Genomic DNA, 19322 nt, shown 5'->3' with positions numbered 1-19322 from the left:
GTGATGACTGTAGCCAGTACCATAACCAGCCACACAGACAGGAGTTCTGATTCCTCATTGTGCTGACACATAAACCACTAACTCAGGTGGCATCATAGTAAAGAGCGTGAACAGTGCTGAATTACAGTAAATACACAAATAAAAAGTTTTTATTTTTATTGTAATTTGGCACTTCGCCCTCCATATCATACATAAGACACTGATACAGTACACCAGGTGGACACAGATGAGCACACGTCATTGTTCTGGTTCTGTTGGAGGTTTCTAGGTATTAACAGAGTTTTTCTTTCACTCAGCATGCCGTCATCATCATGATACTCTGGATGTGGGATTGTTTTATTGCGAATGTTCACTCCCATTTAGAGGCAACAATGGGGAACTGTAACACTTCAGCACCTTCTGTTTCAATTCAAAGCATAAAACCAATTCTAATTTGTATATAATTAGAATTTACCTTTCAAGATGGATGAAGCCCAATTTTATCCTTAGTCTCTCACAAAAATGTAAATAGTACAGATAGATTGGCTGGAACCAAGGCTCTGAATGCCATGGTTTCCTCAGCTAAATTCCAACTGTTATTTTAATCCTTTTACTTCATGTGTATGACTTTGTTTACGTTGTTAATATAATTTTAAATTTATTTTACTCCATTATTACCGCTCCACTTCCTGCTTTAGATATAGTGTTTAGAAAAGTCCATCTAGGGACAAGTGTTGCAAATTAGCTTACACTATAAGCACCATGATACATGGGACTGCTGCTTTATTCAGTTTGTCTATGTTAGTGTGTGCCTGTCCCTATCAAATAAATTTAGCGAATAAATTCATACATACCTTCATACATATTATACAAGAAATGATTGAAATAAAAATGTTTATTAGTTAACACTGCTGTAACGAAGCCGCAATTACATCTGTGAATTTTCTCTGTATCGCAGAAAATGGATGGTAGCTTGTTCAGTGATTCTATACTAGGCTTTGCAGGACGGACGGCTGTTTGTGTGTTTGTTGGCCCCTTCTGACAGCCAAACTGTGTGGACCGACTTCAGCTTCCTCCAACACTGATCACTTGTTAAAGTGGATTTCTGCCCCATCCCTGTTTTAGAAAATTCCCACGCATTCAAGAAACTTTTAAAAATTAGGAGATAAAAGTATTCAAATTTGTACTCATGTAAGACAAATGCACAAGTTTTTAAAATAATAAGCTAGCCAAATTTGGTTGTTTTGCAGCTCATTTTTATGAAAAGTGATATACATTTTTTTCAAAGCAATCCGTGTTGTTTTGAAATTAAAACCTATAATATGATGAGAATTAACAGATACAATTATATTTGACATTTACTGGAAAGCTGCAGGAAACAATGTTTTCAGTTTTGATGTTAAGGAATAAACAGTTTGTGTATCTCGTGTTTTCAGGGAGTTGATTCCAGAGCTGGGGAAACTGAAAACCAAAGGCACAGTTAGACCTCAAGAAGAAGACACTTAAAAACGTTTATATATTAAAAGAGGCATTAAGCCCCATAAATGCCATAACAATTCACATGTTTCATGAAAAGACAATTCGATGTGTTTCAGATGCATTGCTTTGGGTGCCTCACAAAACCCAGCAAGACAAAGAAAAGAAAGAAATGCTATTTGTAAACAATGCGTTGCAAGTAACTAGTGATTGTTCTCTATATATTAGCTTTGTAGTCAAACAGAGGAAAGAGGTCAGATAAGTGGTGCTGAGTGTGGTGGAAAAATAAAATTTCCTTCTCCCGTTAATACAATTGCAATAAAATTAGAACTAAATGTTTCACTGATTTAATAATTGTTTTAAACTGGAACGATTCAAACAACTTTCCATCGTGTTTTTGAATCTTGTCCTCTCCTTTAGATAATATTTAATAGATGTTTACTGAGTCTCACTAAAGTCATGTAGCCAAGTTTAAGAGATCTAAAGTTCATATTAAACGGCTACTATAAACCTACAAATCATTTTGACTGGAGACACGCCTCTTGCTTTCTGATTGGCTGCAGCTTTCATTCTGTAGGCTGTCCTCTCCTATTTGGTCATTTAAACGGCCCCTTGCGCAATTTGATGAATAGAGTCGCTGTCAGATGCGTGGAAAGAGGACCGCTTGTTGAAGACAGGCAGCTGGAAGAGAGGAGAGCAGCCGCGGCATGGCTCCTCCGCCCAGTTACATCTAGTTCTGAATCCGCAGAGCCGGATGCCACGGAGAAGCAGCTGAACCACCGCCGCCACCGCGTCAGCCTGTTCCCAACGCGGTCGTGCTTTTCGTTGATATATTTTGTCCTTTTTGTCTCATTTTTTATATGGAAGTCTGTGGGTACAGTTGTGGATGTGGAATCTTAAAGCAACTCGCCCGTGACCGTGCCAAACGTTCTCTCAACACTTTTCTAGTTTCTGTAAAGTTGTGACGGAAGAAGGAAACGCTTTGTCCTAATAAGGTAACGCGGCTCTTCTTTCTTGTTTTCAGTCCTCGCGCGCATTCCAGCGTGCAGTTTCTTCTACGAGCTCGCACTCCTTCTAAACTTTGAAATTTCCATACATTTCAAAACTACATACTGTCAGCATGGAAAGAAAACACTCAATTATCTGGTCATAAACCCATCTCTCCAGTTTGGTTTGTTAGTAATAATAATAATAATACATTTTGGTTCATAGCTTTTTCTTGTGTTACATTAGTTCATTTACTGCTTGACATTAGGCTAAATATTAAAAGCTGTATCAGTTTGTGAAGTTTAAATCAGCCTCTCACTGGAGCAATATCAGTCATTTGGAATGCTTTCCATGTTTAAGGTTAAAGGTTAAAAAAAATCCTTGCTGCCATTAATCTTAAGAAATTTAAGATTAATTTTAAAGTTAATCTACCAGTCATCCTTGCAAGTTATGATAACTTGTAATAAAACAGTTCTCACAGGAAGATGAGCTTACTGTGTGTATTTTCAGTTTAATCCTTGTGAAGAAAACCTAATAGATTCATCAACCTGTCTGAACTCTTCCAGGAGCCCGAGGGCCCCGTCAAGATGGTGAACAGCCAAGCTTCAAGTGTCCCTCCAGCTCCCAGGTCATGTGCCGGATGCGGGGGGAAAATCTCAGACCGCTTCCTGCTCTTCTCCATGGAGCGCTACTGGCACACACGCTGCCTTAAATGTTCCTGCTGCCAGGCCCAGCTGGGGGACATTGGCACCACCTGCTACAGCAAAGGGGGCATGATTCTGTGTCGCAGTGACTACATCAAGTGAGAAGAAGGAAGCAGAGGAGACGGTGCTGCCTGTTTTAGATTGTTTCAGTAGTCGTACAGCCAAGCAAATTGGTGTGTTTGTGTGTTTCCAGGCTGTTTGGGGCGTGCAGCGCCTGTGGTCAATCCATTCCAGCAAACGAGATGGTGATGAGGGCACAGGGGAATGTTTACCACATCAAGGTAAATCCCTAATCTGCATCTCACTCTGCTTCCTGCTACATAGAAGACACGTTTAGTGTGAACACAAAAGGAACAGAATTCCTTTTTTCCCTCCCTTAGTCCTTCCAATGGTTGGGCTTATTGTTGTATTTTAGGTGACGTTCAGCCGTCTGGTTTATTCTGATTCACCTTGGCTGACTTTGCAGACCAGCTGTTTCCTTTTTTTTCTGATTCATTTACGATGAAGCTCTGCTGGTAATATATTTACTGACTTTATTATTATTCATTCAGACTCTGTTTTTTTTCCCCCCATACTCCCTTGCAGTGTTTCAGCTGTGCCACCTGTAGAAACAGACTAATTCCTGGGGATCGCTTCCATTACATCAACGGTACAATCTTCTGCGAACATGACAGGCCCGGCGCTGCTTTGCACAACAGCCACCTGGCCCCACTTCAGAGCAGCTCGGTGCTGACGGACCAGAAGGTAAATGAAAGGGTTACTGAGATGATTCTTCAGAGCCATGCAGCAAGAGAAAACTAACGAACATTAAGTTAACGCCAGTGGGAAAGAAAAGTCTGTCGGGTGCAAGTTTTAACACTGACCATGAAAGAAAAACTAACTTTTACATGAGTTTGGAAAATACATCAAGGAACATAGTTTGGCACTAAATGAATTTTTTTTTTTTTCACACATTCATTCTTTATATTTTACAAAGAAACGTCATCCCTCACCTCTAACACTGGTTCAGATAAAGCATGTTAACACAACAAAAGATAGTGCTCCAGCCTGACTTGATGCAGTGTTGTTCTGCTAACTGGTTCCTAACTAACTGATTAACTTACAATGCTAACTGCTAACTCACATCGCTGCGCCATTCTGGCAGGAGCCATTTATCTAAAGCAAGGCGTTTATTTGGAACAGTGGGTTGCATTTTGTCCTCGTTGCCATTTTGCTCCTTTGCAGGTTTGGTAATGTAGCACCGGGCTCTTTCAATCATGTGCCCCTCATTTGGGTTTAATCAGCGGTCATATTTCATAAGTCCGATGACCTGGAAAATACAATGAACCACTTTTGTTTAAACACATGGGCACCAAATTGTTTGTTTACCAAGTCAAAGAATGGAGGGATGAAATTGTTGCTGAGGGTCCAAACTGACTACTTGACCTTTAAAGTCAGAAGTAATATTCAATTATTGCCATTATTTTGCTATGAAACCCTTTTTTATGGATGTTCTTGGAAGCTCCTTTTGGGGGAAAAATTTTTTAAATTTACCGTCATCTTAAGCTTTAAATAGTTTTCTTTGGATCACATTTGTACTTTTTATGTTATGTGTGATTGAATTCATTTTGCTTAAATAAAGATGACTGTATCCAATCAGAGAGCTTTACAGATTAGCATTGCTGCGTTTTGTGACCCGTTCCTCCTTCTCCTGTCCCATCTCCAGGTATGCTAAGCGGGAAGAATCCAGAGCGACGTCGTCTCCTTCCCTTCTCAGCCTTCTCCTTCCCTCCATGTATTCTTCCTCCACTGCTACTGTCGCTGTTGTACTTGTTGTTGGGGAGCCTCATTACTCTCCTCCTCCAGTCTCACTTTTCCCAGCGAGGCTCCACTTTTTCCTGTAAGATGTCTTCTCCCTCGCTATTTCAGAGGTTTTCTATAGAACAGCATCTCCATTCTGGTAACACTCAATAGCAAAGTGGTCTGTGTAAAGACTTGAGACTATGTGGGGGCTGCAGTGGCAAAAAGTCTCCTTCAAGACTGAACAAAGCTGGAGGAAAATGGTGACTCAGAAAAGCTGTATAAAACTGCAGAGGGAACAAAAGACATCACTGTAGAAGTGTGATGGACTGCTGTGAACTTACAGAAAGTGACTGAATACATTTGCCATGTCATATTATCCTCTGTTCTTTAAAAAAAAAATCTTTCTAGCTGGTCATGAGATCCAAGCACTGAGAATGGCATCTATGATTTGTGTAACTGAAAGTGATCATTTGTAGGGAGCCATGAAATGATGTAATCCAGGGCTGTACTCGCCGTAAACGGCTCATCCACGCCTCAGACTCTGCACAAAGACGTGCAATATCCCTGTGATGGTTTTACTGTTTTCCTTCTGTACAGTTTCTCTATCAGATGCCTGTGTAATGTGTTTATGGGTGGTGGGGTGGGGGCTGTGGGTATGAAAACAAAAATCCTATTAAAACAATTTTCCTGTAACATGTCACGAAGCGACCTGAGGTCATTGCAGCATTAGTGCGCCATTGTGTTGCTTGGTACCTGGCATGGTAGATGGTTCTCTCCCTCTCTCTCTCGCCCTCTTTAGCCCTGTATGGTGAAAACATGCCTGATTACCCCGAGGAATGGATTTAGGGGGCTTGAGCTCTGACCATTTACAGAAACAATTAAGCATGAGCCCTGTATCTGTGCTACTGGAGCTCCTGGGAGCCTGATCTTGGGGCATATGCTCTGTGGCTGACTGGCTGGCTGCCTCTAATAAAGCCTAATCTGAAAGGGGGCTAATTAAAGGGGAGAGCCCCCAACCCTGCCCCCCCTCCCCAACAGCCAGGGCATTTGAAACAATCTGATGTATTTACTTTTTATCTTGTTTCAATTAGAGCTCCCACACAGCCCGGCTTGGTTGGTCGCACATCGCCCTTTGGTCTGTGCCACTCTCTGCATGGCTTCTGAAAATGATTTCCAAGAGCTGCACCTAATTCAGCTTTGTGCCTTTCTAATGCTGCGTTCAAACGTTAAAGCCCCAGCATACCATCTGAGGTTGTGACTTAATCTTTGTGTGATAGCGGCGGTAGAGCATGCTGCGTTCAGGAAACCAACCGATAGCATCTGCTCTACTTTCACACCTTGCCTGGGTGTGCGGCTTGCCATCAAACTTCCCTTTTAATGCGCTTAGCTATTTCAAACCGTCCCACTTGTCATGGTTTAGGCTGATGCTGCATCAATTATTTATTCCACGTCTGATCAAGAAGCGTCACACAAATTCATTAACGTATGCAAATGATCACAATTACAATTATCTTTGTATCGTGATGGTGAAAAAATACAACCTCGGCACACTCCTGAGTCCCAACGCACCACAAGTTACACTTTGCATTCAAACTAATCAAGCATCATCTGCCTCCTCCTAATTAGCCAGACCGTTTTCACATGCCAATTAGCAGGTCTCATGAAAAAGCTCTCTGCCATGAGGCGTTGTCTTTTATCAGAGCTTCTGCAGGTGTGTGGTTCACCATGTAGCCTGTGTCATAGGAAAGTGTTTATTCATGCTAATTAATCATATTAACACATGCATGAGTGTAATTGCCGAAGCTCCTTCACCTCACACCGTGTGAAGACTCGAGAAGATGCCGGGGTATTTTTATGTGCTTATGATGAAGAGGAAGAAGACCAGCGACGCTTCCTTTTTTTTTTTTTTGCTAGACCTTCCTGTGATGAAGAGCCAACATCTCTGCCTTCCTTTGTGTGAGTGGAAGAGTCTAGGTTCTGGTGAACCAGGAGATGTCCCGGCCTTGACAACACCTCTGATTGATTCGTCACTAAATGTAAATTAAATTGTAAAAAAGAAACTTTGATTGACAAATGTCCCAAGAAAACAATCTATAACTGAAATTTTCAACTTAAGGTCTTTCATGTGAATGTTTGTTGAGTTTATATCATTAAAACCACTGGTCGGTAAGTTTTGTAAATACAGCAGACATTTTTACCCAAATCCTGTTGTGATGAGAATTCATCACAAATATTTTTTTATGAATAGATCTCAAAGAATTTTCAAGCTGAATTTGTTTCTGTTAATGAGACAAACATGCAAATCTCCTTTTCAGGTTTTGGTTCAAGATTATCAACTGATTTCCTCCCAAAGATTTTACAACTTTGATTTATTAAAATATTGTATGCTTATTATTGTTGAGCAGGTGAAAATGACTTATTTTTCTTGTAGCTCTTAAAGACAACATTTTTTAGAAGCGTTGGACTGAGAAGTAGTTCATGCTCAGCAGTTCCACCAGGTGTTACCAATTGTTGCTGGCTAGTCTAAAGGAGCTGAGTGGGGAAACCTTTGTAGAGCGGAAACTCGGCTTGAGGCAGCAGCTCTGAGAAGGAGCGTTGTGGAAAAAGCGATGCTTGGTGAGAGCAAGCTCTTAGGCACCCCACATGGCTGCTGGGAGATTAAAGGATGAGGGAAGAACATAACATAATGCTCACAAAAGTCAATTTTACATAATACTACCCCTTCAAGAAAAATGACTAGATTTGGGAAACCTTGAATCAGATTTAGATGGACTGACCCTCTGAGTGTCCGCACAGCAGTGATGTTGCACAGCAAATTCTGAGAGTTAAATCAACACTATATATTTGACGATTCATTCCAGTTTCATCCTGCAAACAATCCAGAGATGCTAGAAGTCCAAAGCTTGTTGTCTGAGGATCTTCCTCAAGAATATTTTGGTGGAAAATACTTTGAGTAATCACACTGGAGCAAATCACAGATATTATCCCTAAACAGGAGGATCATATCCCCTGTTTTGTCTGAGACTGAATGCAGAGTCTGCAGTGAACGCCTCCTTACCAGAGGCTTCACGGTCTCTTCTGGTTCAAGCATGGCATTCCTTCCTATCCATTATCCGTTCCAGTTCATAGCTGTACAGAGCTTAATAAGTAATATAGAATTTAACTGTTATTGTTAGAAGTAGGTGTAAAGTTTAAAATTAGGTATAGCTACTAGGAAAAGAGAGAAAAGAATGAATGAAGAGGTAATGGGCCCTGCAGTCAGATACTTCCCTTAAAACAAAGCAAGCAAGCAGGTTGAGGAGAAATGATGCAATCAAAGAACACTTCACAAGTGTTGTTTTAGACTTAGAAGAATGCTGACAGACAGGCATCATCCACCCTCAGGCACTGCACTCTCCCTAACATCCTCTAAAAACACCATCCGGCTGGCAGCATGCTGCTGAAAGATCTTAACTGTGTTGACAACCCTTCAAAAAGCTTCTTAAGCTGCTACAGCTATTTGAAACGTAAAATTCTAAAGCGCCAGATGACTGCTGAAGCAAATACCGTAGTGTGTTAAATGTTCCAAATATTTCAGAATCCTCTTTGAACACCCTGAGAGCCACAAAGCTGCATTGCATGCCCCTTATTGTGTGGTAGTGAAACATGAGACAGTCTAGGAACACGGAGGAACTGAGCTATTGCAGCAATAATTCACAGCAGAGGAGCACGATGACAAAGAGGGCGACTTTTCAACTCAGAGCCTCATTCAGGAATGTCAGGGAGGGGAGAGGGAGAAAAGTTCTCCTGGCCAATCGGAACGCTTTGAATAATTAAAGTGATCGGCTTAATTAGCTCAATTACGTTAATTTGACCACGGAACATGGCCATATGGTGAAAGGAAACAAAAGAGGGGGGAACTAATTAAAAGTAAAATAATGAGGATTTTAATTAACTGGCTCCCCAGACAGCAGAGCGCAGGGATCAGGAGCCTGCTACCATAATTAAAGTGCTGTAACGCTGGCAACATCTCTCCTCTCTTTCTTATATCAGTGAGGGCTCTATCCATCTAATTAAATCTGTAAATAAATTAGCAACATTGAGGGTTCCTGCTTGACTTAACACCGCCTGCTGCCCACCTCCCCGCCCTCCCAATAACACACTCACCTTAGTTTGAGTGCACAACGCCACTCACATGGAGTCAACGCCAGAGCTAAAGTCTGATATTAACAAAGACGTCTGGGTAGAGAGAGAGTGTGTGTTCTGTCTGTACAGTGTGACGCTTGTACTTGCTTTACTAGATTTGTTGGAGACCATGTGGATGCAAAGCACTTTCGACTTTCTGGGCTGCGCATGTCCACCTGGACATGTCTTATGTCTGCTGCCATTTGAGCTTCTGTTTTCCATCCTGCGTACATCACACTTCTGAGCCGTCCTGCTGGTCTTTTCAATTTCTCTCCACACCTTAGAAAGTAAGCTAGTCTGTTGCAATCTCAGTCGCTCTCCTTTGTAGAGACACCAACCTCTTCAAAAAGAAGTCACATTCAAATTGATGCCAAAGCCAAATCCTTCAACCCACTTTGTTTTGAGATTGGTTGGGATGAATAACCTGGAATTGGATCTAGAAAAAATTACTCAGAAAAACCTCTGTAATGCCAGGTTTTAAGTATATTCATCTGTTAGCATTCTTCCTTAACCATCATTAAGGATGAATGCATTTTAAACATTTGTCACAACCTACATGGAACAGTTTGGTCAGTAATCTGTATTTAGCTCAATCCAACCTCCCATGAACTCAAAATGGTTCTACTGTCCTTGTTGACAAAAAGCATCCCCACAACATGATGCTGCCACCACCATATTTCAGTATGGTGGGTGAACTTCATCGTAACATAGCTGATAACGTTTCCCTGACCTGCTTGGTGTGTTACTTTATGATCCTGTTTTGTTCATTGATGTTCTCTAAGTACTCTAAGAATGTTTGAGAGTCCACATGCATGTCTTTGGGCCATGAATAGAACCCAATAGATCCACTGGAAGAACTTGCAAACTGCACACAGAACGACCTCAATCCAGGATTCAATAAAAGGACCTTCCTGCTCAAAACAACAGCCCAAACAAATGCACCATCAACTTTTGTCTTAAATTATTGTTTCACTGATAAACTTAGCACGCTTAAGCAACACATCAACGTTTTTCTATGTATTTAGATCCTCATCTGCAGGTGAAATCTTCTGTATTCTACAGTCACAGTCGTCACCAGCAAGACTTGATGCATCACCTTGATGAGCATCAGGGAAAATGGTGTCATATTAATGTCTGGGGATCAAACTGGGTTGTTTGTCTAGAGACAGTTGGTATGATAGGTGAACTAGAAAAGGCCAAACCCTCCTAATGTTCTCCCCTCCCCACTAGACCAGGTGGAACACAGATCTGTGTATTAGCAAGCTTTAATGAGGAGCAGATGCAAAAAAAAAAAAAAAGTGCCTCTGCAGTCATGACTCCCCTGCTTTTATACTCTATGCTTTAGGAAAAAAATAGTCACATGCTTTAAAACAAATACATGTTCCTGTTCATGTCTATTTATATTCAGGCCAGTGGACTTGCCAGAATTTTAAAAAACAGTTTGTTGTATGCTTTATAGAAAGACGCAAAGTTATCTGTTTGATATTTAGTGAGACGAAAATCAACAGACAAGTTGCAAAATACCAGGAATTGTGGTACCTCTATAAGTCTGGTTCATCACTGGGTCACGTTTCCAGATGCCTGGAGGTGCCAAGTTCACCTGTTAGCTACAGCCGAATCTCTAAATACAAATTACATTCATTCAAACACATTTAGTTGCAGGAAATTTGTTTGGGGTGACATGTTTCCCCACATGTTAATAATCACAAGGCAGCTCGTCTCTCAGGCCTTAACATGTATAGTTTCAAATACATCCAAGATCTTTCCTTAACAGGGGCTGAAAGAAGAACCATGACTACGCAAACAGTCAAACCAAATTTTTAAGATTTATAATTAATTTCCTTAGAACAATAACTCTGTTAAATGAAACATGCATCTGACAAATATGACAAACTAAAGGTAAAGGGAGTATCAATTTTACCAATTGAACCCGTGTCAGTGTCAGGTTCTACATGTTTCTACTGGTGTTTTGGTCATTGATCTTTGGTTACAAGCTGCATGTCTTTGCATTTGGAAGGTTTCTTGCCATTGCCCTAATATTTGAACATTTTAATGTAAAAGTCTGAATTCCAAATATCTCGTCAGAGAGAGAAAAAGACACTGCATACAACTGGCTAACAACCATCCCTAATGTAAAACACAGAGGAGGCACTATCATGGTGTGGGTTGTTTTTTTGTGGCAGGGTATAAGATGACAGCAGCCAGATACAGGCTCTTCAATAAAATTTGTTTCGTCATCATTCAACCTTCAGAGAAGGACCAACAAAAAGCTGCTTGCCAACACTCTACCAGGATCTGAAGAGCAGGAAGGGGGAAATATCAAAAATACTTAAGGCTGTGATTGGTGCCAATGGTGTTTCAACAAAATATTGAGCAATGGGTTTGAACACTGATGAAACACTAGATGATGATCTATGGAACATACTATGTCAGTCACAGAAAATGATCAAGGTAAAAGCCAAAATCCAATCATCATAGTCTTGGTCAATAAGTGAGAACTTAGAACCTCCCTGCACACTTGATAACCTTTTTATGGATGTATTTATTTGAACCTGTTTGTATCATTTTGGCCTTGTGGATCAGAGGTAAATAAGTATAAAAGATTCTGTCGAGGCATCTTACCTCTCTACTGAAACATATGATAATCACTGTTTGCCAGTGATAACGAAGCTTGAAGAGTTTGATGTACTCATTTATTTATTTTGACCGTTCCTCTGGTTGATGAGGCAACATTATTACTCACCCCAACATAGTCTTACTTTAGGATTACCTCATCCACACCCTCCAGCTACTCTGCAGTCTGTTATTGGGAAGAACCAACTGCTAGAACAGTTGTGTTGAAGGCAGGAAGAGAGTCTGAAATGTCAGTGTGTTGTTCATGTGATTGTGAGTGTGTGTGTTGGGGGTGGGGAGTGAGGGGTGTGAGGTTTGGCATTTCAGACAGAGATATCATAGCTGAGCGGGGTTTGGAGGGCAGAGCATGGTTTCAGAGCAGGGGTGGGTGTTCAGTCTTACTATTGGAGTGATAGACTTGTGGTTCCACTGGCTTGTATGTGACCCTGCTTCCAGACAGAGGCAGCCAAGTCACTGGGATGCAGGCCAGAAGTTCAAGTCCCCCTGGCTCTGCTTTGTGACTGGTCTTCAGCTACCGCACAGATAAGCCCTGTCACTTCTGCCTTCCTCAGTGGAACGGTCTCAACGTGGAAATGCCAGAATGGAGGTGAGGGCAGAGCTCAGCAGAACGCGGCCTCACCTCCATGAACCATGGGGCAGTTCTGTCTCTTATCTGCATCCGAACACCTGCAGGATGTGTGTGTTCTCTGTGTGTGTGGTTGGTGGAGGGAAAGGCAGACCTAGCAGACAATGTGGTGAAACTGTTCCAGTTGAAGGATGTCTTTGATAAATAATATCAACAAATACAGCAGCTCTGAAAGTTTTAATGTTGATCACTTCTGACCATGGAGCTTTCTTTGTAGATTTGAATTTATGCAAAGTTACTCTCAGATAAAGATAAAAAATCAGGCCAACAGCCCACCATTAGTCTACGGCTCTGACCTCAGAAAGGAGAGAGAGTAGAAGGTTAGCCCTGTTTGTGTCAGCAGTTGATGCTTTTTTTGTCAAGTATTTGTCTGAAAGGCCTGCATGCTTTTGCTACAGTGGTCTGGAAAACCACTCTGCTGCTTCAAGAAGGTTCAGTTGATCTATTTTGGACTTAACTGGAGTTCTTAATGCCTCCTTGTACCTATGTGCCTGCAAGTGCAGAGCCATAAGATTGGCTGTATGTGCGGCTAGGCATGTTTGTGTGTCTTCAGTAATTGTGTAAGCCAATGAGGATATGATAAGCCTTGTGGAGCCAGACTGCAGACTCTTAAAGATGACTGCATTGATAATAAAGGGAGGGTTCAGTGTTGGCTGCCTCTCCTCCTCCAAAGACACACAAACACTGAGAGGGAAATTCACTAAACAGGGCAATCTAGTCTAGATTTTTGCAATTGTTTTACACCAATTGTTTTATTTCTGCACCACATCAACAAAAAGCAGAAACATCCAAATGCAAAGTTGCCCATCAAGTCAAGCAGAGAGAAACCCATTCCTATTTTTGCTTCAGTTTACCGACGTCCTCGTTTTTTGCCACAAAAATAGCAGATATACTAAAGTGATGAAGGAGATTTCTTTTGGCGATCCAAAATTTTAAATATGAGTTCAATTCCTTTCCTGAGGAGGGATTCCTCAAAAGCTTGGCATCACTTGGAGGCTCAATGTTTAAGAGGAGGCAGAACAAAAAGAGCTTGTGTTATGGTCTGACTCTAGAACTTTATTTATTTAAGAATTGCACGTCACATTTCCACCAACATCATTACACAATAACAGGAAGTAGCTGGCTTTTATACTCTGGTCAACCCTTTTTCTTGACCAAACAAGAAAAAGGGTAATAATAATAATAATAATAATAATAATAATAATAATAATAATAATAATAATAATAATAATAATAATAAACATTATTTACACAAACATAACACCAAAACAATAAGTGGTACCAATAAATATTTACATACATACAATTTATTACAACTAAACAAATCTAAAGTCAATCAAACAATAAATCTAACTTAACATAACTCCTCAGAGCTTTACTTCTCCTTATGCTCCAGGACATGTTAAGCTCCACCTGGAGAATTTGTCCCATAATTTCTGTCTGTCTGAGCCGTTAAACCTGAGTCTGGTCAGAGCTGGGATGGCAGATCATTGAATCCTGATACAATGATGTTATCCGGACATCATTTGTTGCTCCAACCAGGCCTCCACAGTGACACTAGATTCCTGCACAGACTTCTGCCTGCAGAAGAAGTTTAGTTCCTGAATCAAATTAATTTCAGCTCTCTAGTGAGAGGAGCTCTGGACATTTTGGAAGCGCTGCTGGAGTGGAGCAGACAGAAGTCAGACAGACAGTGCTGCTGTGGCAGAAGGCCGGTCAGCTCGCAGCAGCGTTCTCAGTGAACCCTTTACTTCTGCATTACTACAGCCGTTAAAGAAAGCGGATGCAAAAAGAAGGTTAGACTCTAATTGATTTCATGTTATCAGAGTGCATGAATTCCAGCTCCTCCTTTGCAGCATATCTGCACACAAGGACATTAAAAGTGAGTGTGTGTGGCGTCCCTCGGCCCCTTCCCTCCTGTCTGTTTTTGAACTTGGAGATGAAGCCATCTGTGCTGCTCTCTGGAGACACCGGGCTCCCCTGTCTCCCCTCCATTTTCTGCTCCCGCCGTAATGGGGAAATTGCTCTCTCTTTCCGCTCAAGTTGGGATTGGCAGCGTTGATAAGCATTGCAGGGACAATTAGGGGTAGGAGTTCTCGATGAGAGGCTTTTGAACGTTGTTGAAGCATTGTTGGCGGCTGGTGCCCTCTGGGACAGAGCAGTGAGCTGAAAACGATTCCCTCTGCAGTGTGAAAACACAGGAAAATAGTGCACTGCCTGGGTGCAGCAACAGCCTGGCAAGAAAACCTTCTTTTCATACTTGTAATTGCATTGATCTAAACAGCATTCCCCGTCAGTTTCTACTCAGACAATTGACTGGTACAACAGCTGCTCCCTTTTCTGTTTCTTTTCACACAGTTCTCTTGTCATTTTGGTTGCATGAGTGATTATTTTTCCCACCCAGCCTGGGCTTTGTTTAAAACTGGATGATGAACTCTCATTATCTCAGCATGGCCTAAGCACTGCAGCTTTACCTTGGCCTTTTCCATCTTCCACAGATTGCTATAGATTGATGTCTCCTGACTGAAAACTGTTGAAAGGTTTGATATGATTTACTGTGCTTCTTTTTGTTAAATGTGGTAAAGGTATTTGCACCCATTAACATTTTTAACATTTAACATTTTTTTGCTTTGCTTTGTCACACAGATGGTTCAGATCATCTAGTATTTTTTTCCACGGTAATATCCTGAATAAACACAAAAGGCAGTTTTCAGATGACAATTTTTAAATGGAAAAAAATGTCCAACTTGATCCTATGTGAAAAGTAATCGCCCTCTAAACATAACAACTGCTTGCAACTTGCAACTTGCAAGTGTTTGGGACAAATGCCAGTCAATGTTATATTAATAAATTCTCCCTAGGTGTGTGTGTGTGTGAATGGTTGTTTGTCCTGTATGTCTCTGTGTTGCCCTGTGACAGACTGGCGACCTGTCCAGGGTGCCTGGAACACCTTCCACCTCCCTGCCTCTCGCCTGGAACGTAGCTGGAGATAGGCACCAGCAACCCTCCCGACCCCATTAGGGACAAAGGGTGAACAGAAAATGGATGGATGGAAATGGATGGATGTTATATTAATGTACAGGAGCAGGAACCGTGGAGGACCCTGAACTCTGGAGGGTTCCAGCACTGATGGTGCGACACACAAAGAGGAATCTGGAACTTCGGTTGTGGCTACATGCAACTGAGAGGCTGCTATTGGTTCTGCAGCAACAGGCTGGGAGTCTGCGACTGGTGTGACTGAAGCTGCTGGATATGTTGCTGGTGCTGAGACTGATGGAGGAGAGGCTGCTGCAGCTCTGAGACAAGAAACAGGTTTTAAAGGTTTTAGCTGTGGAGCTAGCTGAGGGTCATGGAGACGGTTACAGACACAACGAGAGGCTGTGTGGGCAGCTGGCAGCCCAACTGAAGAAGCTCTGGAGGCATGCTTGCAGTGGTGGTGGCACGTCTGCGTTGAGAGGACGACAAAATCGGAAAAGCAGAGGTTGGAAACGCAGACACTGGAGGCAGAGACTAGGAAGGAGCAGCAGGGGTTGTGGAGCAGCTGGAGCTGCTTGATGGTCCAGTTCTGCCTCCTCCATCAACACTATCAAGCCCAGGGAAGGGAGAAGAGGAGTCCAGTCCTGCACATCATAGCCACACTGAAGGGCACAGCAAGGTCTTGTCACTGTGTCTGACAGTCTGTTTCAAACGTTCAAATTCCTGGGAATTATGCCGATCAGCTGAGTCCTGTTGGTGGGTTCCTTCTGTCATGATGTGTAGTGGATCCATTTTTATGAAAAACAAACAAAACAACGAGGAGCACAGGAAACCAGAGCAGAACAAAAAACAGGAATCCAGGGCAAAAGACAGTGAGAATGAACAAGAAGAACCAGCAAAGAGTGAGAACAGGAGATGTGTTTAAATCATGTTGGGGTGAATGCTGGACAAATATATCTGGACTGTTAACAGCTTGCAGGTGTGAGGGGAGAGAGCAGAAGGCAGACTGAGGAGAGAGAGTGGCAGCAAGGGTGAGGAAGAGCAAATAAGGAAATTAAGAAAATGAATCCAAGAGTAATAAAGAAAGAAGAAATAAACATAATAAGCTAGTATAACTAAGAAGAACTGAGCTAAGGCAAAACAGAAACAATCTTTATTTAGTCAAAGAAATACACTAAGGAACATAGAACAATGATAAAACCCCAAAACAACTTAAACAACCCAAGACCTGGACAGTCAGACCTTGGAGCTTTCCCATGGCAGCAATGTTTTCTCAGTCTCTTTCTTCTTATTGGAAGATACTGACCTTCATTAAGACACATGGCACATGCAGTGCTTAAGGTGTTGTTCTAGGCTCATTGGTGATCTCTAGATGAATTGTTGACATGCTAATTTTGTGAGGCTGGCCACTCAGAATGGTCACAGAGGGAATTTTCTCCAGGTTTTGTTTCAGTGATTTCTTGATTCTAAGGTAACCAGGCCTCAATGCAAAAATAACTGATTTCCTTATGGTTACTGAACCCACTGGAGATCTATTAGTGGTTTGCTATATGATCAATTGCTCTGGACTTGGTGGACTTTTCAGTGGATCACCTATAGTGGAAGTGATTTTTCATAAATACAACAGTCATTGTCTGACAGTTGGATTTTTGTTCGGTATTAAAATATATTTAGTCTGAAATATGTGTGCCAATAAAAGCTAAACAAAAACAAAAGACAAATTGTTTTCCACTGCACTGCAGGTCGGCACTGATAGTCAGGCAGGAAGAATGAAGGTGTGGAAGGAACTGTGGGTATTGTTTACGAGCAGAGTGAAGTGGACCATCACAGACGGAGTCAAGAAAAGGCCAAGGAAGTAATGCAGAGAACGATTAGATGGGAGCAAGGTGGAGAGTAAATGAAGGTGGGAGGGCAAGAGCAACATTCCTGTGCAGGACTTGATCCCACTTTTCAGTTACAGGACACGCTTGTCTCTGCATGTTGCCTTTATCCAGTTAGAGCTAAAGGGGCTTCTCACATCTGTTACTGGTGACCAAACCTTAGTCTTGTTTTCAGACCTGAGCCACAGAGTTGGAACAATTTATTCAGTTCAGTCTTTGTTACAGCTCTCAGATCTAGTTTTACAATTTGCTCATGCATCTGTGGTCAAACAAGTGTTAAAAAAGCTCAACTTGGTAGGCATCAAGTCTGTGTTCAGCTCAGATAAAGCTGTAATAATAACAGAGCTAGGTGTGTGAGTGGCGCTCCATTTACATCACACTGCTAATTATCCATAATTCAACCCATCTGGTTGGGTTTGATGCTGGGAGAGGCAGCAGGAGAACACCTCCCTGGAAGCAGTCGGCTCGGCCTCAGGCCTCTGCTAACCACAGAGACCACCAAGGATGAACTCATAACATGCAACTTGTTCTGCTTCCACCTACAGCTGTAAATAATAACACTTAAGCCATCCCCTAAAGGCTTTATTACAAGTAAACTCTGACTCAGGAGTGTAGATAAGTAATTCCTTAGATAGGAAAGAATGAATTATTGGAAAAATGGAAGAATTTTACTTTTGGCACAACAACTTTAAGTAAGTTTGCCGCTGTGGCGTGTCAGAGGAAGACTCTTTGCTTTGCCAGGTGCTGATTTCTAACTTGAAACAGAAAACTCTGGTTGCAGTCTCGGCTCTAACGTGTGTTTGGGGTTTTATTTGCTGCCTTCAAAAATCCTTCACATCCCTAGAACTGCTTCAAATGTTGTCACATTATAACCACAAATGTCTTCTGGAATGAAAGGTCAACATGAAGTAGAGCAACATGTAAACCGCTAAATAAAATCCAGGGCAGCCAGTTGCCTTCAGAAGTCTACGGTCTACCTGTGTGTAATTTATCCTCATCTGTTCTGTGAAGGCCTCAAAGGTTTGTCAGAGAACATTAGTGAAAAACCAGCATCATACAGACCAAGAAACACCACAGACAGACCAGGGAGAAAACTTTGGAGAATGTAAATGAATATTCAGAGCAGGAAAGTTCCTAATCCTTAGTTCTGGTCCTTGGTCTGGACCAAAAGTGGACTTTGTTTTTATTATTTGGTGTGGTTTGTTTTCACATTGAAGAAGAAGAAAAAAAAGAAAACAAAAATAAGAAGCTCCATGTAGAGCTTGTCACACTTCAAGTAAGGTGCCAAGCAGACATGTGTAGGATGGCGGCCCTGACCAATAAAAACTTAGTTCAACATTTGCCTATATCAAAATGATAGAGTTCCCACCATCACCATGGTGAAACATGATAGTGACTGTAAGATCCATCTAGTTGTTGGAAGATGGATTTAACTAAAGACTTACACTTGATTGAAGGTTCACCTTCCATCAGCACAACAGCTCTCAATGTACAGCAGCAATACAAAGGGATGGTTTAGATCAAGGCATATTCATGTATTGAAATGGCCCTAATCTAATCAATGCGTTGCAAGATTCGTAAATTCACAGATGGTCTGCATGTGATCTGATTGATGTTTTTTTTTTTTGCAAAAATAGATTTAGGAAAGATAAGAAAAAAAACTGGTAGAAACACAATCGATCACGTTTATCAAATGAAGTTTATAGCACGTTTCAGCTATTAAAAAAGCTATCAGTTCAAAGTGATTTACATAATAAAAACACAATGGCAGTTCACAGGAATTATCTCTTGAATGTATTACAGCGAATCTGAAGAAGTTTCTGACTGGAGATACTCTGTTTTTCTAAGATAGTCTCTTGAAGAAGACAGTCAGAGTTTTCCATAATTTTCTTGATTTTCTGAAATTAAGAAAATTAATTCTTTGCCTCATCATCTCCAGAGGTTCCACAGTCATGGATCCAGTGGAAGGGCTTTAGAACTGGGTGATGTGCTCTATCTTTCTGGCTTTTCTGGAGCAGCTGCTGCTGTCTGATTGATTTTTCAGTCAGACCTGTGAAAACACTGTTGCAATAATCAATGCGACTAAAGACAAACACATGGATGAGTTTCTCTAGA

At 41.5% G+C, this 19322-nt stretch overlaps 1 protein-coding gene across 1 annotated transcript; it reads left to right on the top strand.

Annotated features, from left to right (window-relative positions):
• The first annotated feature begins 2065 nt into the window (after positions 1-2065).
• LOC116729832 (LIM domain transcription factor LMO4) lies at positions 2066-5628 on the top strand. The gene is made up of 5 exons (XM_032578634.1): positions 2066-2450; positions 3009-3244; positions 3340-3427; positions 3732-3890; positions 4852-5628. Exons 2-5 carry the CDS (start codon positions 3030-3032, stop codon positions 4858-4860), a joined length of 471 nt encoding a protein of 156 aa, XP_032434525.1. The 5' UTR covers positions 2066-2450; positions 3009-3029; the 3' UTR covers positions 4861-5628.
• The last annotated feature ends 13694 nt before the right edge of the window (positions 5629-19322 follow it).

Source organism: Xiphophorus hellerii, chromosome 12 (assembly GCF_003331165.1).
Source record: "Xiphophorus hellerii strain 12219 chromosome 12, Xiphophorus_hellerii-4.1, whole genome shotgun sequence".
Taxonomy (NCBI): domain Eukaryota; kingdom Metazoa; phylum Chordata; class Actinopteri; order Cyprinodontiformes; family Poeciliidae; genus Xiphophorus; species Xiphophorus hellerii.
This window is presented reverse-complemented; position numbering and strand designations above follow the sequence as displayed.

Coding starts and splice junctions, on each gene's coding strand:
- LOC116729832 (XM_032578634.1), top strand. CDS start 3,030: ATGGTGAACAGCCAAGCTTCAAGTGTCCCTCCAGCTCCCAGGTCATGT. Junction 3,245..3,339: donor TGTCGCAGTGACTACATCAA/GTGAGAAGAAGG, acceptor GTGTGTTTCCAG/GCTGTTTGGGGCGTGCAGCG. Junction 3,428..3,731: donor GGAATGTTTACCACATCAAG/GTAAATCCCTAA, acceptor ACTCCCTTGCAG/TGTTTCAGCTGTGCCACCTG.